The 25,853-nt window shown below is 40.1% G+C and overlaps 1 protein-coding gene across 18 annotated transcripts in view; it reads left to right on the forward strand.

Moving 5' to 3' along the window:
* The window catches only part of LOC310911499 (titin-like), a 240,789-nt gene that overhangs the window by 212,133 nt on the left and 2,803 nt on the right, over positions 1 to 25,853 (forward strand). For all 18 annotated transcript variants that reach the window (XM_083865081.1, XM_083865086.1, XM_083865093.1 and 15 more), the window contains 32 exons: positions 275 to 571; positions 671 to 1,258; positions 1,356 to 1,658; positions 1,782 to 2,078; positions 2,530 to 2,817; positions 2,905 to 3,204; positions 3,303 to 3,605; positions 3,753 to 4,058; positions 4,175 to 5,941; positions 6,036 to 6,332; positions 6,912 to 7,199; positions 7,293 to 7,592; positions 7,672 to 9,738; positions 9,830 to 10,132; positions 10,215 to 10,520; positions 10,608 to 10,898; positions 11,017 to 11,316; positions 11,429 to 11,734; positions 11,998 to 12,303; positions 12,402 to 12,683; positions 12,971 to 13,564; positions 13,667 to 13,954; positions 14,069 to 14,368; positions 14,812 to 15,114; positions 15,394 to 15,696; positions 15,808 to 16,392; positions 16,522 to 16,827; positions 16,920 to 17,219; positions 17,468 to 18,043; positions 18,135 to 18,440; positions 19,124 to 19,717; positions 19,834 to 25,787. In XM_083865081.1, the coding sequence (XP_083721207.1) occupies positions 275 to 571; positions 671 to 1,258; positions 1,356 to 1,658; positions 1,782 to 2,078; positions 2,530 to 2,817; positions 2,905 to 3,204; positions 3,303 to 3,605; positions 3,753 to 4,058; positions 4,175 to 5,941; positions 6,036 to 6,332; positions 6,912 to 7,199; positions 7,293 to 7,592; positions 7,672 to 9,738; positions 9,830 to 10,132; positions 10,215 to 10,520; positions 10,608 to 10,898; positions 11,017 to 11,316; positions 11,429 to 11,734; positions 11,998 to 12,303; positions 12,402 to 12,683; positions 12,971 to 13,564; positions 13,667 to 13,954; positions 14,069 to 14,368; positions 14,812 to 15,114; positions 15,394 to 15,696; positions 15,808 to 16,392; positions 16,522 to 16,827; positions 16,920 to 17,219; positions 17,468 to 18,043; positions 18,135 to 18,440; positions 19,124 to 19,717; positions 19,834 to 25,787 (19,904 nt within the window). The remainder of the gene's footprint in view (positions 1 to 274; positions 572 to 670; positions 1,259 to 1,355; positions 1,659 to 1,781; positions 2,079 to 2,529; positions 2,818 to 2,904; positions 3,205 to 3,302; positions 3,606 to 3,752; positions 4,059 to 4,174; positions 5,942 to 6,035; positions 6,333 to 6,911; positions 7,200 to 7,292; positions 7,593 to 7,671; positions 9,739 to 9,829; positions 10,133 to 10,214; positions 10,521 to 10,607; positions 10,899 to 11,016; positions 11,317 to 11,428; positions 11,735 to 11,997; positions 12,304 to 12,401; positions 12,684 to 12,970; positions 13,565 to 13,666; positions 13,955 to 14,068; positions 14,369 to 14,811; positions 15,115 to 15,393; positions 15,697 to 15,807; positions 16,393 to 16,521; positions 16,828 to 16,919; positions 17,220 to 17,467; positions 18,044 to 18,134; positions 18,441 to 19,123; positions 19,718 to 19,833; positions 25,788 to 25,853) is intronic.

Below are 25,853 nucleotides of genomic sequence, written 5' to 3' on the forward strand. Positions count from 1 at the left end.
TAAAGTTTTACTTCAAAATAATGTCAAAAGCATTAAATCTGCATACAGTAAAATAGATAATTTTTGGAGGTATATCTGTGGTTTTACAAATAAAAAAGAGCTAAGTAATAGCTTGAATTTTAAATTTTGTTTGGATTTTACTCAAAATATTTCTAATATACAAATTGGTTTTTTAAAACAAATTTTCTTGATCCAGATTGTGTTCCTGTGTATTTGTTAATATAGAAAGTAAATATCTTCTATATTGTTTAACCTGTTGCACTTTTTTTCTCAGAAAAACCCAGCCCACCAGAAAAGCTAGGAGTAACAAACGTCACAAAGGATAGTGTTTCTCTTTCGTGGCTAAAACCAGAACATGATGGTGGAAGCAGAATTATTAGCTACCTCCTTGAAGCTCTTGAGAAAGGACAGCAAAAATGGGTTAAGTGTGCAGTTGTAAAGACAACTCATCATGTTGTCCACGGTCTTAAGGAAAACGTCGACTATTTCTTCAGGGTGTCTGCAGAAAATCAAGCTGGTTTAAGTGATCCTAAGGAGCTACTGCTCCCTGTTACAGTTAAAGAACAATTAGGTATGCTTCCTGACATGAGACAAAAGTCACATTCAATTGCATTCATCTTTTAAAAGATAGAACATTCTTTTAATGATTCGGAAATATTCTCTTTTTCAGAATCTCCTGAGATTGACATGAAGGGCTTCCCTCATAACACTGTATATGTTCGAGCAGGATCAAACCTAAAAGTTGAAATTCCAGTTTCCGGAAAACCATTGCCAAAGGTGACACTGTCTAGAGATGGTGTTGCACTAAAACCTACCATGAGATTTCACACAGAAACCACCGCAGAAAGTTTCATCATTAACCTTAAAGAAAGTGTGGCTGCTGATGCTGGCAGATATGACATTACTGCTGCGAACTCAAGTGGCACCACAAAATCATTTGTTAATATTGTTGTGCTGGATAGACCTGGTCCTCCTATTGGTCCTGTTGTTCTTAGCGATGTCACTGAAGAAAGTGTAACACTCAGATGGCAACCACCAGCTTATGATGGTGGAAGTCAGGTTACCAACTATATTGTACTGAAAAGAGAAACAAGTACAGCTGCTTGGTCAGAAGTGTCTGCCACTGTTGCTAGAACTGTTATCAAAGTTATGAGGCTCACAACGGGAGAAGAATACCAATTCCGCATAAAAGCTGAGAACCGCTTTGGCATCAGTGATCACATAGACTCACAATGTGTGGTTGTCAAGCTTCCTTACAGTGAGTAACATTCTTCTCATGGTATACATTGATATTTTAATGCTCTGCTGTTGAAAACATAATTTTGTTAACAATCAATTCTTTTTGATATCATCAGCTACCCCGGGGCCTCCTTCTACACCATGGGTCACTAATGTTACCCGAGAGAGTATTACAGTCGGATGGCATGAACCAGTCACTAATGGTGGCAGTGCTGTCACTGGATATCACCTGGAAATGAAAGACAGAAATAGCATATTATGGCAGAAGGCTAACAAGACCCTTATTCGTACCACTCACTTCAAAGTCACCACAATCAGCGCTGGCCTTATCTATGAATTTAGAGTTTATGCAGAAAATGCAGCTGGCATTGGAAAAGCAAGTCGTCCTTCTGATCCAGTCCTTGCAATTGATGCTTGTGGTATGTACTCTATAAAGTAATGAAGCCCAACCACTTTGTTTGCCCTGTGATAATCCATTCTGTACAATAAGCCAATATTCAATAGCTGTTAATTATTGGCAATATTCTTGTTTCCTTCTGCAGAACCACCAAGAAACGTTCGGGCCTCAGATATTTCCAAGACCTTTATCACTCTCTCCTGGCAGAAGCCAGCATTCGACGGTGGTAGCAAAATCACTGGATACATTGTAGAAAAACGTGATCTTCCAGATGGCAGATGGACAAAAGCCAGCTTCACCAATGTTATTGAGACTCAGTTCACGGTATCTGGCCTGACACAGAATTCCAAGTATGAATTCCGGGTCTTTGCAAAGAATGCTGTTGGTTCCATTAGTAATCCTTCAGATGTTGTTGGTCCTATCACATGTGTTGATACATACGGTAAGTGTTCTGCAATAATATAATGATATCATTTTGGTGTATTAGGACTATGCTGTTTTGTAGATCTGTGGTCTTTTAAATATGGAAGGCTAGTTTACAGTGATTGATTCAAGAAGCATGACTAACTCTGAGCATTTGGGCATGATTGTAAGGAGCGTCTTTGGCTGTATCTCCATTTGTAAAGTCTTCCGGTATCTTTAGTCTCTGAGCAAAAGAAGTCTGCCCATGGTTCAAATGGTTATATTTTTACATGTAATTGTCTTTTCTTCATAGGATTAGTTGTAATTTACTCTAGATTTATGATTTAAGTTATATGTGCTCTTTTTACTTCCATCTGTACTTATCAAATACATTTAACTATTAGATTAAATAAGATAGTATTATTTGTGAATTTTATTAAATACAGGGTTACAATAAACATGTTTTTAATATATTCTTATTTTTTCTTAAGGTGCACCTGAAATTGATGTGCCACCGGAATATACAGAAGTGGTGAAATACAAAGCAGGAACTTCAGTTAAGCTAAAACTAGGCATTTCAGGCAAGCCTCTACCCACAATTGAATGGTTCAAAAATGGCAATGAGGTACTAACCACTGCACTAGTGTCTTTTGAAAACACAACAGAATTTGCTTCTATACTCATCAAGGACGCAAATCGACTTGACAGTGGCACCTATGAACTAAAATTGAAGAATGCCATGGGTTCAGCATCAGCCCACATTAGAGTACAGATACTTGGTATGTCATGAGATGCAACTGTATTTTACTGTTAAACAATAATTCAGTAATGAATACTTAACATCTTTTTTCTCCTGCCTTCCACAGACAAGCCAGGACCCCCAGGTGGACCTATACAGTTTAAGACAGTCACTGCTGAAAAGATTACAATAATGTGGGACCCTCCAGCAGATGATGGTGGTGCACCTATAACACACTATGTTGTTGAAAAGCGGGAAACAAGTCGAGTTGTATGGTCTTTAATTTCTGAAAAACTGGAGGGATGTATCATAACGACGACAAAACTCATCAAAGGAAATGAATATGTGTTCCGTGTCCGTGGTGTGAACAAGTTTGGAATTGGTGATCCACTGGAATCTGAACCCGTTATAGCCAAAAATTCATTTGGTAAGAAATAAGTTCTATAAAATAACTTAAGGAAGTGAATTGTCTTGTGTACTATTTGTAAGTAGTACTGATTTACTGACATATGATTTTTTACTCAGTTGCACCTGGACCACCTAGTACACCAGAAGTCACGAAGATAACCAAGAATTCTATGACTGTTGTCTGGAATAGGCCTACTGTTGATGGAGGCAGTGAAATATCAGGATATTTTCTGGAGAAACGTGACAAGAAGAGTCTGAGTTGGTTCAAGGTCTCCAAAGAAACCATTCGAGACACCAGACAGAAAGTAACAGGTCTGACTGAAAACAGCGAATATCATTTCCGAGTTTGTGCTGTCAATGCAGCTGGACCAGGTCCATTCTCTGATGCTTCTGACTACTACAAAGCTGCAGATCCTGTTGGTAAGATTCAATGTGCATTTCTTCCTATAGGTTAGAAATCAACAGAACATAAGTAGTTAGAATAGGATGATACCAATGTAATTGAGGGCAGATTTTTTTCTTTTTTGCAATTAATTGGATTCTGATTGGTGTTTTTATCATTTACAGATAAGCCAGGCTCACCAACAAAGCTGAAAGTTGTGGATACAACCAAGACATCTGTTACCCTTGGCTGGATTAAACCCGCTTATGATGGAGGCAGTCCAATTACTCACTACGTGGTGGAGAAGAGGGAAGGTGAAGAGCAAGAATGGACTGTAGTCAGTACCAAGGGAGAAGTGAGAACAACTGAATATGTTGTATCCCACCTTCAGCCAAGTGTTAATTATTACTTCCGTGTATCTGCTATGAATTGTGCTGGACAAGGAGAGCCTATTGAAATGATGGAACCCGTTCAAGCTAAAGATATTCTTGGTACTGTATTTTTCTGTGATTTATCATTTTTCTGTGTGGGTTGTTTTGGTTTTTTTTCAAACCATTTCTTATTTTACATCCAAATATGCATTATTAATTTTTATTTATTTCCACAGTGGCACCAGAGATTGATCTGGATGTTGCCCTTCGGACATCTATTGTTGCTAAAGCAGGTGAAGATGTGGAAATAATGATTCCATTCAAGGGAAGGCCTCCTCCAACAGTCACATGGAGAAAGGGTGACAAGAATCTTGGAAGTGATGAAAGATATATCATCCAGAACACAGAATCATCTACACTACTTATTATTCCTCAAGTTACAAGAAATGATACAGGAAAATATGTTCTTACAATTGAAAATGGAGTTGGAGAAGCAAAATCATCATTTGTGAATGTAAAAGTACTTGACACACCTTCTGCATGCCAGAAGTTGCAGCTCAAGCATGTTTCTCGTGGCACAGTTACGCTGGTATGGGAGCCACCTCTCATCAATGGTGGTTCTGAAATAACAAATTATGTTGTTGAAAAAAGAGATGCTACAAAGAGGGCCTGGTCAACTGTTACAACAAAGTGCTCTCATACCACCTTTAAACTGACTAACCTGTCAGAAAAGACTGCATTCTTTTTCCGTGTTCTTGCTGAAAATGAAATTGGATTAGGTGAACCTTGTGAGACATCTGAACCAGTGAAAGCTGCAGACGTACCTGGACCTGTAAAGGACCTAGCCATGAAAGACTCTACAAAGAATTCTGTTAAATTGCAGTGGAGCAAACCTGACTATGATGGTGGTAGCATTATATCAGACTATGTTATTGAAAAGAAACTTCAGGAAGAGAAAGAATGGACATACGCAGGCACAAGCAAGAGCTGTGAATTTGTAGCTGAAAAACTTAAAGAGCTTTCTGTCATGGAATTCAGAGTCTTTGCTAAAAATGAGAAAGGCATGAGTGACTCTGTTACTGTTGGACCCATTACAGTGAAAGAACTTATAATAACACCTGAAGCTGACCTTTCTGATATTCCTGGAGGTCAGATTGCAGTAAGAATTGGACATAACCTACATGTTGAATTGCCCTATAAAGGTAAACCTAATCCATCAATGAGCTGGCTCAAGGACAACCTTCCTCTTAAAGAAACAGAACATCTTCGTTTCAAGAAAACTGAAAACAAGATAAGCTTAAGTATCAAGAATGTGAAAAAGGAGCACGGTGGCAAATATACTTTAATTCTTGATAATGTAGTCTGCAGAAAGTCATTCACCATCACTGTAATCACTCTTGGTCCTCCATCTAGGCCAAAAGCACCTTTAAGAATAGATGAAATCAAAGCAGATAGTGTCGTTTTGTCATGGGATGCTCCTGATGATGACGGAGGAGGAGAAATTACCGGCTACAGTATTGAGAAGAGAGAAACATCACAAATGAACTGGAAGCTGGTGTGTTCAAGTGCTGCAAGAACAACCTTCAAAGTACCAAACCTTGTTAAAGATACTGAATACCAGTTTAGAGTTCGTGCAGAAAACAGATATGGAGTGAGCCCACCTCTTGTCTCAGCAGATGTTGTGGCAAAGCATCAGTTTAAACCACCAGGTGCCCCAGGCAAGCCTGTTGTATACAACGTAACTGCTGATGGAATGACCATTTCTTGGGATGCTCCAGTTTATGATGGTGGTTCAGAGATTATGGGATACCATGTTGAAAAGAAGGAAAGAAACAGTATTTTGTGGCAGAAGGTTAATGTTGCATTAATATCTAACAGAGAATACAGGATTACTGGACTGCTTGAGGGCCTGGATTACCAGTTCCAAGTGTATGCTGAAAACGCTGCAGGTTTAAGCCGAGCTAGTGAGCCAAGCAAATTTACTTTGGCAGTCTCTCCAGTGGGTAAGTGAATGACTAATCAATCATACAAGAAAATTCTATTCTTGAAGATTACTGTGAACAGTAATAAAATAAATCTTCATTATTTTTCTTTCAGACCCACCTGGTACTCCTGATTACATTGATGTCACTAGGGAAACAATCACCCTGAAATGGAACCCCCCACTGCGTGATGGAGGCAGTAAGATTGTGGCTTACAGCATTGAGAAGCGGCAAGGAAGTGCAGACCGTTGGCTCAGGTGTAATTTCACTGATGTCAGTGAGTGCCAATATACAGTTACGGGGCTCAGTCCAGGTGACCGATATGAATTCAGAGTGCTTGCAAGAAATGCTGTTGGTACAATCAGCCCACCTTCACAGTCTTCAGGCTATATAATGACCAGAGATGAAAACGGTAAGGATTTTTTCTTAATATTCTTGAGTATTGAAGCCAGATACAGTTTCTGGCTGTACTGATGGGAAGTGGGAAGTCAAGGAGCAAAGAACTTGTTACTATGGTCATCCCAGTCAATTCAGAATATTTATGTTCATACTCCAAGGTGGGAAGGTCTAAATTAAAGACTCAAATCTGGCAGACATACATAATCAATTGCTGAAAAGCATGGGACTCTACATTTCTCTTGGATAAGCAGCAGTGGCAAAGTTGGAAAGAAAGCATGGAATGTAGTATTCTGATGCAATGAATAATTTCAAAATTAAAATGTGCCTCAGGTTGCTTGGCATACTATTAACACTGTATTTTTACAGTGCCTTTCACCTATATATATTTATATATACACAGGTATATATGATGCACTTATTGATGCTTACAGGAAAAATAAGTTTATCATTCTTATAATAACTGCTATTTAGCGAATGCCATTTTGTAAGTGAAATAATTTTATATATCACAGACTTTTATAATTAGTACATGTGAAGAGTATCAGCAAAATATTTAGCTATGTGGAAATTGATTTATATTTTCCTTTTTTAGTTGCTCCAACAATTGAATTTGGTGCTGAACACTTTGAAGGCCTTACTGTTAAAGCAGGAGAGAGCATTAGACTTAAAGCTTTAATCAAAGGACGTCCAGTACCTAAAGTGACATGGTTTAAGGATGGTAAAGAGATTGATAAAATGATGAATATAGAAATAACTACAGCTATTGGACATAGCACAATCTTCATTAGAGATGCTATCCGGGAACATCGTGGCGTGTACACAGTAGAAGCCAAGAATGCATCAGGCACTAAACGAGAAGATATTACCATCAGAGTACAAGGTACTGCACTAAGCACTTTCAGCATGCTTTTTAAAAAGTAGTATTTTATTCTAAGTGTCAGCAAATTCTAACTCTGAACCTTTAAAATTGCAGACTCACCCGGAAAAGTTGGTGGACCAATACGTTTCACAAACATCACTGGAGAAAAAGTCACATTATGGTGGGAGCCTCCAGCTAACGATGGTTGTGCTTCTATTTCTCACTATATAATTGAAAAACGTGAAACCAGCAGGATTGCTTGGGCATTAGTTGAAGATAAATGTGAAGCTTGCAGCTATACAGCACTTAAATTAATTAAGGGCAATGAGTATCAGTTCCGTGTCTCTGCAGTGAACAAATTTGGAGTTGGCAGACCATTGGAGTCTGATCCAGTTATCGCACAAATACCTTACAGTGAGTTTCCGTCTCATTTTGCACAAATATCTGTGGAGTTGCCATCTCGTATTTCTAATGGCATTTTTCTTTTTTTCAGCTCTCCCTGATGCACCAGGAACTCCAGAGCCTACCAATGTAACAGGAGACAGTATCACACTCACATGGGCAAGACCAGAGTCAGATGGTGGAAGCGAGATAAATGAGTACATTCTTGAAAGGAGAGAAAAGAAGAGCATGCGCTGGGTTAAAGTATCCAGTAAGAGGCCCATTACTGAGAACAGATACAGAGTAACTGGCCTTATTGAAGGCAATGAGTATGAGTTCCATGTCATGGCTGAAAACGCTGCGGGAGTTGGACCTCCAAGTGATGTTTCAAGGCTGATTAAATGCAGAGAACCAGTCAGCCCACCAAGTGCTCCTAATGTTGTAAAGGTGACAGACACATCAAAGACTAGTGTAAGCTTAGAGTGGACAAAGCCAGTTTTTGACGGAGGCATGGAAATAATTGGGTACATCATTGAGATGTGCAAAGCTGATCTTGAAGCATGGCAGAAAGTCAATGCAGAGACTGTTATTGCTACTAAATATACCGTGGTTGATTTGGAGGCAGGAGAACACTATAAATTCAGAGTTAGTGCTGTCAATGGTGCTGGCAGAGGAGAAAGTTGTGAAGTTCCTGCTTCAGTCCAAACTGTGGACAGACTTTCTGCACCTGAAATTGATATTGATGCAAACTTCAAGCAGACTCATATTGTAAGAGCAGGTGCAAGCATTCGTCTATTTATTGCCTTCTCTGGAAGGCCAGTTCCTACTGCAGTGTGGTCCAAAGCAGATGCTAATCTTACTTTGCGTGCTGACATTCAAACAACTGATTCATTCAGCACACTGACTATAGAGGAATGCAATAGAAATGATGCTGGCAAGTATGTCTTTACTGTGGAAAATAACAGTGGAAGCAAGTCTATTACATTTACTGTCAAGGTTTTGGACACACCTGGTCCACCAGGTCCTATTACATTTAAAGATGTGACTCGAACATCTATTACTTTAATGTGGGATGCTCCTGTTCTGGATGGAGGTTCTCGCATCCACCACTATGTTGTGGAAAAACGTGAAGCAAGTCGTCGTAGCTGGCAAGTAGTGAGTTCAAAATGCACTCGACAAATCTTTAAGGTCACAGATCTAGCAGAAGGTATGCCATATTACTATCGAGTATCAGCAGAAAATGAATATGGTGTAGGTGAACCCTGTGAATTAACAGAACCAGTTGTGGCCACAGAAGAACCTGCTCCACCAAAGAGACTAGATATCGTCGATACAACCAAATCTTCTGTAGTTTTAGCTTGGCTTAAACCTGATCATGATGGTGGTAGCCGTATTACTGGATACCTTGTAGAAATGAAACAAAAAGGATCTGACTCCTGGACTGGAGCTGGACAAACCAAGCAACTTACTTTCACTGTTGAAGGCCTTCTGGAGAACACAGAATATGAGTTCCGGGTCAAAGCGAAGAATGATGCTGGCTACAGTGAGCCAAGAGAAGCTTTCTCTTCTGTTATTGTTAAGGAGCCACAGATTGAACCAACAGCAGATCTCAGTGACATAAGCAGACAGCTTATAACATGCAAGGCTGGAAGCACCTTTACTATTGATATACCAATCAGTGGGCGCCCAGCTCCAAAAGTGACGTGGAAACTTGAGGAGATGAGGCTGAAGGAAACTGAAAGAGTGACTATCAAGACAACAAAAGACCGAACCACACTGACTGTAAAAGACAGTATGAGAGGTGACTCTGGTAAATACTACCTTACACTTGAGAACACTGCTGGTATGAAAACATTTACTGTCACAGTGGTAGTCATAGGAAGGCCAGGTCCCGTCACTGGCCCAATTGAAATATCATCTGTATCTGCTGAGTCCTGTGTGTTGACCTGGAAAGAGCCTGAAGATGATGGTGGCAGTGACATTACAAACTACATTGTAGAGAAACGTGAATCTGGCACAACAGCATGGCAGCTGGTGAATTCCAGTGTGAAACGCACACAGATCAAAGTCAGTCATCTCACAAAATATCAAGAGTACAGTTTCCGAGTAAGCTCAGAAAATAGATTTGGTGTCAGCAAGCCAGTTGAATCAAAAACAGTAGTTGCTGAGCATCCATTTGGTAAGTGAAACACTCCTCAAAATTTGTTCTTTTCTTCTGACTGAGGTATGTATAATTACTAACATTTTCCTCTCCACCTTTTCACGTGTAGTCCCACCAAGCCCACCTTCAAGGCCAGAAGTCTATTCTGCGTCTGCAAGTGCCATGGCCATTCGCTGGGAGGAACCCTACCATGATGGTGGCAGCAAAGTCATTGGATATTGGGTGGAAAAGAAGGAGCGCAACACCATCCTTTGGGTGAAGGAGAACAAAGTACCATGCTGTGACTGCAACTATAAAGTCACTGGGTTGGTGGAAGGCTTAGAGTATCAATTCAGAATCTATGCTCTAAATGCTGCAGGTGTTAGCAAAGCTAGTGAAGCTTCCAGACCTGTGGTGGCTCAAAATCCAGTTGGTAAGTATTACTTTTAGATTTACATTGTTACATAAGCTAAAATAGGATTGCATTTCTCATTTTTTCTGCTTTATTCCTTCAGATCCACCAGGGAGACCAGAAGTAACAGATGTCACCAGATCTACAGTGTCACTGAGCTGGTCACCTCCACTTTATGATGGTGGAAGCAAAATAATTGGATATATTATTGAGCGCAAACCATATAATGAATCTGGTGATGGACGTTGGCTGAAATGCAATTATACCATTGTCTCAGAAAACTTTTTTACTGTGACAGCTCTTAGTGAAGATGAAGCCTATGAATTCCGTGTACTAGCAAAGAATGCTGCTGGTGTGATTAGCAAAGGATCTGAATCAACTGGTGCTGTCATTTGCAAAGATGAATACAGTAAGGAATATTTACTTGGAACAATTAAAAACATAATGTTCTATTCTTAATACTGTCATGTAACTTTTTTCCAAATCTTTTTTCCAGCACCACCAAAGGCTGAACTTGATGCCAGACTGCAGGGAGAAGTTTTGAGCATTAGAGCTGGATCAGATCTTGTTCTTGATGCAGCTGTTGGTGGAAAACCAGAACCAAAAGTCTTCTGGTCCAAAGGTGACAGGGAACTGGAGCTATGTGAAAAGATATCTCTGCAATACACCAGCAAACGAGCTATTGCAATCATCAAGTTCTGTGACAGAAGTGATAGTGGAAAATATACCCTAACAGTTAAAAATGCCAGTGGGATGAAACAAATTTCCGTTCTTGTCAAAGTGCTTGGTATGTATCCTGTGATTACTACTAATACTCACTATACTGAAAAAACCCACGTTATTTTAAATAAGAATGAAATACTTCTCCTTAGTCACTAACAATACTTATTTTGATTCCTTCACAGATTCACCAGGTCCATGTGCAGGCAAAATCACAGTTAGCAGAGTAACAGAAGAGAAATGTACTCTGGCATGGAACATTCCTGAGGAAGATGGAGGTGCAGAGATCACTCACTATATCATAGAAAGGCGTGAAACCAGCAGACTTCACTGGGTTATTGTTGAGGCTGAATGCCAGACTTTATCAACTGTGGTAACAAAACTTATTAAAAATAATGAATACCTTTTCCGTGTGAGAGCTGTCAACAAATATGGACCAGGTGTTCCACTTGAATCAGAACCTGTGATTGCCAGGAATGCTTTCAGTGAGTGTTACTACCTTCCATTCTGCATCAGAATTTGTGGAATAATTCTCATGGATAAACAATGTGTTGAACTTTTTTTTTTTTTTTTTTTTTCTCACCTTTTAAAAAATAGCTATTCCAACACAGCCCGGTGCTCCTGAAGAAGTGAGTGTTGGCAAGGAACATATCATTATTCAGTGGTCAAAACCAGAATCAGATGGTGGCAGTGAGATTAAGGACTATCTTGTGGACAAACGTGAAAGGAAAAGTCTGCGCTGGACACGAGTGAATAGAGATTATACCATTTATGACACCAGACTGAAAGTCACTGGTCTCATGGAAGGGAGCCAGTACCAATTCCGTGTCACTGCAGTGAACGCTGCTGGAAACAGTGAACCAAGTGAAGCTTCACAATACATGTTATGTAAAGAACCATCATGTAAGTTTCTACATTTAAAACATATTTTAATATTTATTTATAATAATGGAGCATAAGCACACATCAACACTTTAACTAAGAAACGCATAACCACACACAAACTCACTCAACTAGATAGTATTGGAATAACTTAAAAACAGTTATAGTTCATCTTAAATGCATTTTCTGGAGTTAGTTGTCTGGAAATTGGTTTTGACTGAACTGGTTTTGACTGTAAAATGTTTTCTGCACCACTATAAAATGCATTTTCTTCTTTTTCAAAGACACTCCTGCATCACCTTCAGCTCCAAGAGTTGTGGATACTACAATGCACAGCATAAGTTTAGCATGGTCAAAGCCCACATATGATGGTGGTGCTGACCTCTTAGGCTATGTTCTTGAAATGAAAGAAGAAGGCAGTGAACAGTGGTATCGAGCACATACAACCGCCACTCTGAGGAATGCTGAGTTCACCGTGACTGGTCTTAAAACAAACCAGAAATACCAATTCCGAGTTGCTGCAACAAATGTGAATGGTATGAGTGAATTTAGCGAATCCTCAGCAGAAATAGAACCTGTGGAAAGAATAGGTAATTTGAAAACCTAATGTATATTTTAAGGAAACAATATTTTTCTTTAGGATGTCTATAAGATTAACTAATTCTATATTTCTTATACCCTTCATCAGAAACACCTGAACTTGAGCTTGCTGATGATCTGAAGAAGACTGTTACAGTCAGAGCTGGTGGTTCCCTGCGCCTAATGGTCTCTGTATCTGGCAGACCTGCTCCTGTAATCACATGGAGCAAGCAGGGTGTTGACCTTGTAAGTCGAGGTATTATTGATACTACAGACAGCTACACCTTGCTTATTGTGGATAAAGTTAATCGGTATGATGCTGGAAAATACATCATTGAGGCTGAAAATCAGTCAGGAAAAAAATCAGCAACTATTTCTGTGAAAGTGTATGGTAAGTACTGCTACAATTGTATATGAGCATTACAGCATTCTGCCTGCTCATGGCTCAGAAATGTGTCATTCATTTCCAAAGGAAGTTTGCATTTTAATTAACTTGAGAATGTTTAAGAAGTCAGAGAAACAATCTAATCCAGATGAAAATACATAATTTCTGGAGCTGTGCTAGTTTATAAATCAAATTGCAGCACTTTTGTTTTATGCAGAAGTAGTCACTGACTGTAAAATGAAAGGATCCAAAAGGGTAAAAAAAATTTAAAAATAATTGTTTGTTTGTTTTAGATACACCTGGTCCACCACCAGCAGTGAAAGTTAAGGAAGTATCAAAAGATTCTGTGACGCTTACTTGGGAAATTCCAGTCATTGATGGTGGAGCCCCAGTCAACAATTACATAATTGAGAAACGTGAAGCTTCCATGAGAGCTTACAAGACTGTCACTACCAAATGCAACAAGACATTTTACAGAGTTACTGGACTTCTGGAGGGAGCTTTGTATTATTTCAGAGTACTACCAGAAAATATTTATGGCATTGGTGAAGGCTGTGAAACATCTGATGCAGTACTGGTATCTGATGTCCCCATGGTACCACAAAAACTCGAAGTGATTGATACCACTAAATCAACTGTTACACTTGCCTGGGAGAAACCACTGCATGATGGTGGCAGCAGATTGACTGGCTATGTCATTGAGGCCAGCAAAGCTGGAACAGAAAGATGGTTGAAGGTAGTGACATTGAAGCCTACTGTCTACGAACACACCATTATCTCTCTTAATGAAGGTGAACAGTACTTGTTCAGGGTCAGAGCACAGAATCAGAAGGGCGTGTCAGAACCACGAGAGATTGTCACAGCAGTGACAGTTCAAGACCGAAAAGGTAGGTGTCTACTGTTGAGAACAATAGAGTCAAGCTTACACCAAATGAATTATAATAATTATAAAACAGGTATTTAAAATATCAATTATTTGTTTTCCTTAGTTCTACCAACAATTGACTTCACTGGAATACCTCAGAAGACAATCCATGTACCTGCTGGCAAGCCCATCGAATTAGCCATTCCAATTGAAGGACGACCACCTCCAACTGCATCTTGGTTCTTTGCTGGTTCTAAACTAAAAGAATCAGAACGCATCAAAATGGAGACTGCTGCCAAAATGACCAAATTAACTGTGCGTGAGACCACCATACATGACACTGGGGAGTATACACTTGAACTGAAGAACACAACTGGAACAGTTACTGATACAATAAAGGTTATAATCCTTGGTAAGAATTCATCAAAATAATTGTCCATGACCTTCCTCCATTTCAACTTTTACATGAGAAATATGATTTTTTCCTGTGTGTGCCTGTTCGTAAGTTTCTTTTTTTTCCCCCTAGACAAGCCTGGACCACCTGTTGGACCTATCAGAATTGATGAAGTTGATGCAAATTATGTAACCATCTCCTGGGAGCCTCCTGAGCTGGATGGTGGAGCTGCCCTTAGTGGGTATGTGGTAGAACAACGTGATGCTCACCGTCCTGGATGGCTGCCAGTTTCAGAGTCAGTAACCAGGACAACATTTAAGTTCACCAGACTTGTTGAAGGTGCAGAATATGTGTTCCGTGTAGCTGCTACAAACCGCTTTGGGATTGGATCTTACCTCCAGTCTGAAATCATAGAATGCAAGAGCAGAATCCGTAAGTCTGAATTTTTGTTCATTCTCTATCTTAAAAATTAAAAAGAAATATTTTAATGGGCTTATATATCCACACATATACTAGAATTTTCTAGATGTTGCTACTTCCTTTTGCAGATAAAATTGTACATTATGATGCACAGTAATCTTGTTATTTTTCAGAGGAAAAATCCCATCCATAAATCTGTAAATGTACTGTACAGAATGTGGAGGGCAAACTTGGATTTTCTGCTCAGGTCTACTGTCAGTCTTGAAAAACTGCTTTACCCCATGAGGAAACCACAAGTTTTTCACTGACCTGATTTGTAAATTACTTAGATGTCTGCTAATAAAAGAGTTCAATAAGACATTGATATTACATTGTTATTCACAATATGTCACATACTACTAGTGTGTAAAGTCATTTGACACTTTCCTCACGAATTCCATGTCATGTTTTTACAGGTATTCCTGGTCCTCCTGGCACTCCAGAAGTGTTTGATATCTCTCGAGATGGCATGACATTGACTTGGTATCCTCCAGAAGATGATGGTGACTCACAGATTACTGGTTATATTGTGGAACGCAAAGAAGTTAGAGCAGATAGATGGATCCGTGTAAATAAAGTTCCAGTCACCATGACTCGTTACCGTTCCACTGGGTTGGTTGAAGGATTAGAATATGAACACCGGGTCACAGCAATCAATGCCAGAGGCACTGGGAAACCCAGCCGTCCTTCCAAGTCTGCTGTTGCCAGAGATCCAATTGGTAAGTAATTTCCTACAAAGATTAAACACATTATGGTAGAAGGGAATGACATTATGGTATAATTAATTCTAATTTGGAATTTTTTCTGAGTGTATTAAAAAATGAGATTCTGACTGGAGAAACTGAAAAAAATATTAGCAAAAATCTTGCATTCAAAGTTTTTCTTTTTAAATTCACTATAGACTTATTACAGATCATAAGTTGCAAGTTAGCATTTATTTAATCTTTCAAATATTCATAAAAACAAATCCCACCTGCCTGTCTGATCTTCTCTTCCAGCTCCCCCAGGTAAACCTCAGAATCCAAGAGTCACTGATACAACAAGAACATCTGTCTCCCTGGCTTGGAGTCCACCAGAAGATGAAGGTGGTTCTAAAGTTACTGGCTACTTAATTGAGATGCAGAAGGTTGATCAATTTGAATGGACCAAATGCAATACTACGCCAACCAAGATTCGGGAATACACTTTGACACATCTTCCCCAGGGTGCAGAGTACAGATTCCGAGTGCTTGCCTGTAATGCTGGTGGGCCAGGAGAACCTGCTGAAGTGCCAGGAACAGTCAAAATAACAGAAATGCTTGGTAAGACAGATCTTAGCTCTTGTTGAAAGCTGTCCTAATTTTTTTTTTTTGCTTAAAGCAGGTATGATATCATCTGTAGGACATAGCATGACATATTATTTTTGTTTACAGAATATCCTGACTATGAACTTGATGAAAAATACCAAGAAGGTCTCATGGTGAGACAAGGAGGGGTAATCAGGCTTACAATACCCATTAAGGGTAAGCCCATCCCAGTATGCAAATGGACAAAAGAAGGACAGGACATTAGCAAGAGGGCCATGATTGCGACTTCTGAGACTCACACAGAACTTGTGATCAAAGATGCAGAAAGAGAAGATTCAGGCACCTATGATTTGGTACTCGAAAACAAATGCGGCAAGAAAGCTGTGTACATTAAAGTCAGAGTGATTGGCATTCCAAATCCACCAGAAGGACCACTTGAGTATGATGATATACAAGCTCGTTCTGTCAGAGTAAGCTGGAGACCTCCTACAGATGATGGTGGTGCAGATATTCTGGGTTATATTGTTGAGAGAAGAGAAGTACCGAAGACTGCCTGGTACACTGTTGACTCTAGAGTGAAAGGGACATCACTAGTGGTGAAAGGACTCAAAGAAAATGTGGAATATCACTTCCGTGTTTCTGCTGAAAACCATTTTGGTATTAGCAAATCTCTCAAATCTGAAGAACCAGCAGTACCAAAGACACCTCTAAGTAAGTTTTCTTTTAGACAAAAAAACCCCAAACTACTACAATATTATCTAAAAGGGCTACAATATATGCAGAAATTTTAATGCAATGTCACTATTGTTTCTATTTTTTTATCTTTATAATTATTAACAGATCCACCAGAGCCTCCAAACAATCCACCCGAAGTTCTTGATGTTACAAAGAGTTCTGTTAACTTGTCCTGGTCCAGACCTAAAGATGATGGTGGTTCTCGTGTAACTGGCTACTATATTGAACGTAAAGAGACATCTACAGAAAAATGGGTCCGGCATAATAAGACACAGATTACCACTACAATGTACACAGTCACAGGACTTGTTCCAGATGCTGAATATCAATTCCGTGTCATTGCTCAAAACGACATTGGTGAAAGTGAAGCAAGTCCTGCTTCTGAACCAGTTATATGCAAGGATCCATTCGGTAAGATAATGTCCACATTAACAGATCTTTTGAAGAGCAGCTTAATGACATCTATAGAAAAATTGATTTTCTGTATTTATTTTAATTTTTAGATAAACCAAGCCAACCTGGAGAAATTGAGATAACTTCTATATTTAAGGACAGCATTACATTAGAATGGGAACGACCTGAAAGTGATGGTGGCAAAGAGATCCTTGGCTATTGGGTTGAATATCGCCAGTCTGGAGAAAGCACCTGGAAAAAATGCAATAAAGAACGCATCAAGGACAGGCAGTTTACAGTAGGAGGTTTACTAGAGGCCACAGAATATGAGTTCCGTGTTTTTGCAGAAAATCAGACTGGTCTCAGCAGACCTCGAAGGACCGCTATGGCAGTGAAAACTAAATTAACATGTAAGCAAAAATACATTGTCACATTTGCTGTGATATTGTTGTAATTTGCTGTGTCATAAACCATGGTGCTGCATTTAACATGCTGCCTACTTGTTTTACGTTATATTTGCTAACATGACTGTCCCAAAGGACAGTCTTTCAAGTATAAGTGGATCAAGTATAAATAAAAATTCATTTCCAGTAATATAATAATAGAGGAAAATTTCATAGTAATCATTATTATTATTTTCTTATTTTCTTTGTTGCAGCTGGAGAAGCACCTGCCATAAAGAAAGAAATGCAGGATGTTACAACTAAACTGGGTGAGGCAGCTCAGCTGACATGCCAGATTGTTGGGAGACCTTTGCCTGATATTAAATGGTACCGCTTCGGCAAAGAGCTGGTGCAAAGCAGAAAATACAAAATGTCATCTGATGGACGCAATCATACACTGACAGTAATGACAGATGAGCAGGAGGATGAAGGTCTCTACACTTGTATGGCTACTAATGATGTTGGAGAAATTGAAACTAGTGGCAAGCTATTATTGCAGGCTCCTCCTCAGTTCCACCCTGGCTTCCCATTGAAAGAGAAATACTACGCAGGTGCAGGTGGCACCCTCCGCCTTCACGTTGTGTATATTGGCCGGCCAGTACCAGCAATAACTTGGTTCCATGGCAACAAACCTTTGAGAGGATCAGAAACAATTACTATTGAGAACACAGAACAGTATACTCATCTTGCTATTAAGAATGTCCAGCACAAAACTCATGCTGGGAAGTACAAAGTACAACTCAGTAACACATTTGGAACAGTTGACACTGTGCTTAATGTGGAAATACAAGGTAATTAATTTTCTTTTCACTATTTTTGTGGAATATTTTCTCAAATATTGACTGGAAAAAGAATAAAATTTTTGTGCATTTTCTTGTACAGATAAACCAGAAAAACCAGAAGGGCCAATTGTTATAGAGTCTATACTGAAGAATTCTGTGGTGATAAGCTGGAAACCACCACAGGATGATGGAGGTGTTATGATAACCAATTACATAATAGAGAAACGTGAAGCCAAGGAAGGAGCAGAATGGCAACTTGTATCTTCAAGTATTTCAGGCACAACCTGTAGAATTGTTAACCTAACTGAAAATGCAGGCTATTATTTCCGTGTTTCTGCTCAGAATATGTATGGCATTAGTGAAGCACTGGAGGTCTCATCAATAGTTTTTATAAAGCCTCCATTTGGTAAGTAGAGCCCAAAATATCAATGTCTGTATGTGCTCGTGTTTTTGTTTAACTCCAGCCAGCAGCCCAGCCCCACACAGCAGTTTTCTCACTGCCCCACCAGTGGGACCGGTGAGAGAATCAGAAAGGTAAAAGCTGGAAAACTCTTGGGTTGAGATAAGGACAGTTTCATTAAAAAATCAAAAGCTGTGTGCACCAGCAAAACAAAACAAGGAATTCATTCCCTGCTTCCCATGGGCAGACAGGTGTTCAGCCATCTCCAGGACAGCAGGGCCCCCACCACACGTAACAGTGGCTTGGGAAGACAAATGCCATCACATCAAATGTCCCACCTTTGCCCCATTTTATATACTGAGCATGGTGTCATATGGTCTGGAATATCCCTTTGGTCATTTGGGCTCACCTGTCCTGCCTGTGTCTCCTCCCATCCTCCCATGCAGCCACAACTTCCTCACCAGCATGGCAGTACAAAAAGAAAAAAGGCCTTGGCTGTGTAAGCTCTGCTCAGCAATAAAAAAAATATCTCATGTTATCAACCCTATGTTCAGCAAAAAATCCAAAACACAGCCTCATATTAGCAATTGTGAAGAAAGTTAACTCTACCCAAGCCAAAACCAACATATCCTGTAATTAATTAGTAAGGCAAGCTCACTTCAGTTTTTGAACTTTGTTATTCTTTACAGATAAACCAGGACAACCTGGACAGCCAGTAGCAAGTGCTGTCACAAAGGATTCTTGTGTTGTCTCATGGAAGCCACCTGCAAGTGATGGTGGTGCAAAGATTAGAACTTACTATCTTGAGAAGCGTGAGAAAAAACAGACCAAGTGGATTTCTGTGACAACAGATGAAATTCGTGAAACAGTCTACTCTGTGAAAGATCTTATTGAAGGTCTTGAATATGAGTTCCGTGTGAAATGTGAAAATCTTGGTGGTGAAAGTGAGTGGAGTGAGGTATCCGAACCAGTCATTCCAAAATCTGATGTACCAATTAAAGCTCCACATTTCAAGGAAGAACTAAGGAATCTGAATGTGAAATTTCAAGCTAATGCCACATTTGTCTGCAAAGTCACTGGTCATCCTAAGCCAATTGTCAAGTGGTACAGACAGGGCAAAGAAATCATGCCAGATGGAGAAAAGATCAAGATACAGGAATTCAAGGGTGGATATTACCAGCTGGTCATCACAAATGTCACAGATGATGATGCCACAGTATATCAAGTTAGAGCTACCAACCAAGGAGGATCTGTGTCTGGCACTGCCTCTCTGGATGTTGAAGGTGAATGAAGGGTCTTGATAATCAAGACAATTTGTTTTAATTTTGAATATTTAGACTATTGATGCTCTTCTCGTGTGCTTTTGGTTATGTGTTTTTTCTTCCTCTTTCTATTCCAGTTCCTGCAAAGATTCATTTGCCCAAAAACTTGGAAGGCATGGGAGCTGTTCATGCTCTCCGAGGGGAAGTGGTGAGCATCAAGATTCCATTCAGTGGCAAGCCGCCCCCTGTGATCACGTGGCAGAAGGGACAAGATCTCATCGATACTAATGGACACTACCAAGTCATTGTTACACGATCATTCACATCTCTTGTTTTCCCAAATGGTGTTGACAGAAAAGATGCAGGATTTTATATTGTTTGTGCCAAAAACAGATTTGGAATTGATCAAAAAACGGTTGAATTAGATGTGGCTGATGTGCCTGATCCACCAAGAGGTCTGAAGGTAACTGACGTTTCACGGGATTCAGTCAACCTAACCTGGAATGAACCAGCCACTGATGGTGGGAGCAGGATCATAAACTACATTATTGAGAAACGCGCTACAACAGCAGAGAGATGGATTCGTGTTGCACAAGCTCGTGATACACGATACACAGTGGTGAACCTGTTTGGCAAGACTACCTACCAGTTCCGTGTGATTGCAGAGAACAAGTTTGGCCAAAGCCAGCCTTCTGAACCTACTGATCCAATTGTAACAAAGGAAGATAAGACCAGAGTAATGAACTATGATGAAGAAGTTGATGAAACCAGAGAAATTACGGCAGCTAAAGCAGCTCACTATTCTACAAAGGAACTCTATGACAAATACATGATTGCAGAAGAGCTTGGACGTGGGCAGTTTGGCATTGCACACCGCTGTGTTGAGGCAGTTTCTAAAAAGACTTACCTGGCCAAATTTGTCAAAGTAAAGGGTGCTGACCAAGTTTTGGTAAAGAAAGAAATTTCCATCCTAAACATCGCTAGGCACAAAAATATCCTATATCTTCATGAATCATTTGAGAGCCTAGAAGAATTGGTCATGATCTTTGAATTTATTTCTGGAGTTGACATCTTTGAAAGAATCAGCACAGCTTCATTTGAACTTAATGAAAGAGAAATAGTAAGTTATGTACGTCAGGTCTGTGATGCACTAGAATTTTTACATCGTCATAGCATTGGACATTTTGATATTAAACCAGACAATATCATTTACTTTACAAGAAGAAGCTCTGTAATTAAAATTGTTGAATTTGGTCAAGCCAGACAGTTAAGGCCTGGAGACAGCTTTAGACTCCAGTTCACTGCTCCTGAATATTATGCGCCTGAAGTACATCACCATGACTTGGTCAGCACAGCTACGGACATGTGGTCAGTCGGTGCCCTAACATACATTCTTCTCAGTGGCCTTAATCCTTTCATTGCTGAAACAAACCAACAAGTTATTGAAAATATTCTAAATGCTGAATACAGCTTTGAGGATGAAGCATTCAAAGACATAAGCATCGAAGCCATGGACTTCATTGATCGCCTGCTAGTAAAGGAAAGAAAATCTCGGATGACAGCTGCTGAAGCACTTAATCACGTGTGGCTAAAACAGCAGACGGAGAAGACCAGCACTAAAACCATTAAGACCTTGAGGCACAGGCGTTACTATCAAACTCTAGTGAAGAAGGACTGGAACACAGTTGTGTCCGTAGCCCGCATTTCCTGTGGAGGCGCAATTAGGTCCCAGAAAGGCATAACAGTGGCTAAAGTTAAAGTTGCCCCAATAGACATTGGGCCTATTGCTGGGCAAATAAAGCATAATGTTGCAGAAGAAGGAGGTCATGCCAAATATGTATGTACAATTGAAAACTATGATGAGTCCACACAAGTCACATGGTACTTTGGTATGAGGCAATTAGAAAGCAATGAGAAATATGAAATCAAATATGAAGATGGTGTGGCAACCATGTATGTCAAAGATGTTTCTAAATCAGATGATGGAACCTACCGATGCAAGGTAGTAAATGATTATGGTGAGGACAGCTCTTATGCAGAACTTTTTGTTAAAGGTGTGAGAGAAATTTCTGAGCACTACAGATGCAGAACTGTTAGGAAAGTGAAACGACGTGTTGATACTATGAGACTATTAGAGCATCCCCCAGAATTTACTCTGCCTTTGTATAACCGCACTGCATATGTTGGAGAAAATGTCAGGTTTGGAGTAACTATAACAGTTCACCCAGAACCTCGCTTAACATGGTACAAATCAGGCCAGAAAATCAAACCTGGGGATGATGATAAGAAGTATACTTTTGAATCAGACAAGGGTCTTTATCAGCTTGTCATCAATAATGTCACTGAAGAGGATGATGCTGAATACAGTATTGTGGCACGCAATAAATACGGTGAAGACAGCTGCAAAGCTAAGCTGACTGTGATTCCGCATCCACCTCCAGCAGATGCCACACTCAGGCCAATGTTTAAAAGACTGCTGGCAAATGCTGAATGTCAAGAAGGCCAAAATGTCAGTTTTGAGATCAGGGTATCTGGTGTGCCAAAACCAACTTTGACATGGGAGAAAGATGGTCAACCACTATCCTTTGGTCCCAACTTTGACATAATTCATGAAGGTTTAGATTATTATGCTTTACATATTAGAGATACTTTACCAGAAGACAGTGGCTACTACAGAGTTACTGCTACAAACAGTGCTGGATCTACCAGCTGTCAGGCTTATCTAAAAGTTGAGCGCTTGAAATATGTCAAACGTGAGTACAAGACAGAAGAAGAGCGGGAGAAGCACGTACAAAGGCAAATTGACAAGACCTTACGAATGGCAGAAATCCTTTCTGGGGTTGAAGCTGTTCCACTGACACAAACTGCCCAAGAGGCTCTCAGAGAAGCTGCTATCTTATATAAACCAGCTGTTAGCTCAAAGACTGTTAAAGGTGAATATGAAATTCAGAAAGAAGAAAAGAAGGAGAAGGAAGAAAGGAGACTTCGTATGCCATATGAGATTCCAGAGCCTCGCAAACATGTGCGTGCTGCTCTTGAGGAAGATCAGCATATTAAACACTTTGTGCCTCTGTCTGACATGAAGTGGTACAAGAGGCTGCGAGACCAATATGAAATGCCAGGAAAACTTGAGAGGACTGTTCAGAAACGCCAGAAACGCATACGCCTTTCCAGGTGGGAGCAATTCTATGTGATGCCCCTGCCACGCATTTCTGATCAGTACAAGCCTAAATGGCGCATACCAAAGCTGACACAAGATGATCTTGAAATTGTGAGACCAGCACGCCGGCGTAGCCCATCTCCAGAGTATGAATATCACTACAGACCAAGAAGGCGATCACTTGGCGATTTGTCTGATGAAGAATTGCTCATGCCAATAGATGACTACTTGGCCATGAAGAGAACTGAAGAGGAAAGACTCCGCCTTGAAGAAGAGCTGGAGTTAGGCTTTTCTGCTTCCCCACCAAGTAGAAGCCCCCCACGCTTTGAACTATCTGCCCTTCGATATTCTACTGCAGGAGCACAGGTCAGTTCAGAGGAAGAAAGAAAAAGAGAGCTGAGGTATTCAAGCTATCACATTCCAACTAAAGCTGAGACTAGTGCAAGCTATGCAGAGCTTCGTCAACGTCACGACAGGGCTGCCTACAGACCACCGAAACAAAAGCAAAGAATAATGGATGAGAGGGAGGATGAAGAATTGCTCAGGCCTGTTGGTGCTGATCAGCGACTCTCTGAATACAGAAGTGAGCTCAAATATATGGCAGAGGAAGAAATGAGTAGACTCAGGAGAAGGAGGGAAAGAGAAATAACTGAGATCGCATCAGAAGAAGAAGAAGAAATAGAAATGGTGCAATATGCTCACAGGGAATTTTCACCTCCCTCTAGATTACTAAGGAGAAGAAGATCCCTTTCTCCAACTTACATTGAATTGATGCGTCCTGTATCTGAATTAATTCGACCTCGCTCACGGCCTCCTGAAGAAAGTGAGAGAAGATCCCCGACACCAGAGAGAACTCGACCACGCTCACCTAGCCCAGTCTCTAGTGAAAGATCTCTCTCCCGGTTTGAGAGGATGGCAAGATTTGATATATTTTCTAGATACGAGTCCATGAAATCTGCTCTGAAAACCCAAAAAACTATGGAAAGGAAATACGAAGTTCTGACTCAGCAGCCTTTCACCCTTGACCATGCTCCTCGCATTACCCTGAGAATGCGCTCACACCGGGTACCATGTGGCCATAACACTAGGTTCATTCTAAATGTTCAATCTAAACCAACTGCCGAAGTGAAGTGGTACCACAATGGTGTTGAGCTCCAAGAGAGCAGTAAGATACATTTTACCAATACAAGTGGTGTATTAACTCTGGAGATTCTTGACTGCCACATTGATGACAGTGGAACATACCGAGCTGTATGCACAAATTACAAAGGGGAATGCTCTGATTATGCAACACTAGATGTTACTGGAGGAGATTACACTACATACTCTTCTCAGAGGAGAGATGAGGAAGTACCAAGGTCAATTTTACCTGACTTGACAAAAACAGAGGCATATGCAATCTCCTCATTTAAGAAAGCATCTGCAACAGAAGCAAGTTCCTCAGTAAGAGAGGTCAAATCAGAAATGTCAGCAACAAGAGAATCACTTTTATCCTATGAACACTATGCTGCTTCAGAAGAAAAAGTCACTGCAGCTGAAAAAAAATCATTGGAAGAAAGGACTTCACACAAAGCATTTAAAAGCACTCTGCCAGCAACAATCCTTACAAAGCCACGGTCAATCACAGTTTCTGAAGGGGAGACTGCAAGATTTTCCTGTGATGTTGATGGTGAACCAGCACCAACAATAACATGGCTCCGTGCAGGTCAACCTATTGTTTCTTCAAGGCGCTTCCAAGTAATACGAACACAGTACAAGTCTACCTTTGAAATTTCTTCCGTCCAGATATCAGATGAAGGAAATTACACAGTTGTGGTGGAAAACTCTGAAGGAAGACAGGAAGCCCATTTTACCTTGACCATTCAAAGAACAAAAATCCCTGAAAAAGCAATTACATCACCTCCAAGGATAAAATCTCCTGAGCCTCGTGTAAAATCACCAGAGCCTGTTAAGTCTCCTAAACGAGTGAAATCTCCCGAACCCATCAGCAGTCCCCCAAAAGCTAAGTCACCACCTGGAGACAAAACGGTACCAACAGAGAAAGTACAATTACCAACTGCTTCTCCACCAAAGATAAAACAGCATCTGAAAGCAGAAACACTAGGAGATAAGGTAAAGTTATCCTGTGCAGTTGAAAGCCATGTTTTAAGTGTCAGAGAAGTGGCTTGGTATAAGGATGGTAAAAAACTGAAAGAAGACCACCATTTCAAGTTTCATTATGCAGCAGATGGCACTTATGAGCTCAAAATCCATGAACTCACAGAATCTGATAAAGGAGAATACACCTGTGAAATCATTGGGGAAGGAGGTGTTTCAAAAACTAACTTCCAGTTTACTGGCCAAGTATTTAAAAATATTCATTCCCAGATAAGAGGTGTATCTGAATCTCATAAAAAAGTTCAGAAAGAAGATGAGTTACTTATGGTTTCTACCCAGAAGAAATCAGTAGCGGCAACTGAAGAAAAATCTGAAGTTCAAGAAGTTATTAAAAAGTCAGTTGTTACCGAAGATGTCAAACAATTGAAAGCAGAAATTACAGCCTCTTCAACTAAAATGACAATGTCTGAAGGGCAGAAAGTGACATTGAAAGCCAACATTCCAGGTGCCTCTGAAGTAAAATGGGTGCTGAATGGAATGGAGCTGAGAAATTCAGATGATTACAGATATGGTGTTTCTGGAAGCGATCACACACTAACTATCAAAAAGGCCAGTAATAAGGATGAAGGCATACTCACCTGTGAGGGTAAAACTGATGAAGGCATTATTAAGTGCCAGTATGTTGTGACCCTTTCTAAAGAGCGGTCCAGTGAACCAGCATTCATCATGCAGCCTAAGTCTCAAAATGTCAATGAAGGACAAGACGTGTTGTTCACCTGTGAAGTTTCTGGGGAGCCTTCTCCTGAAGTTGAGTGGTTAAAGAATAATCAACCTGTAAGTAACCATTTAATATGTTTACTTGAAAAATTAGAATTTATTCATAAAATTGATCGTAATGAA

This window comes from Zosterops lateralis, assembly GCF_965231275.1.
Source record: "Zosterops lateralis genome assembly, chromosome: 7".
Lineage (NCBI taxonomy): Eukaryota > Metazoa > Chordata > Aves > Passeriformes > Zosteropidae > Zosterops > Zosterops lateralis.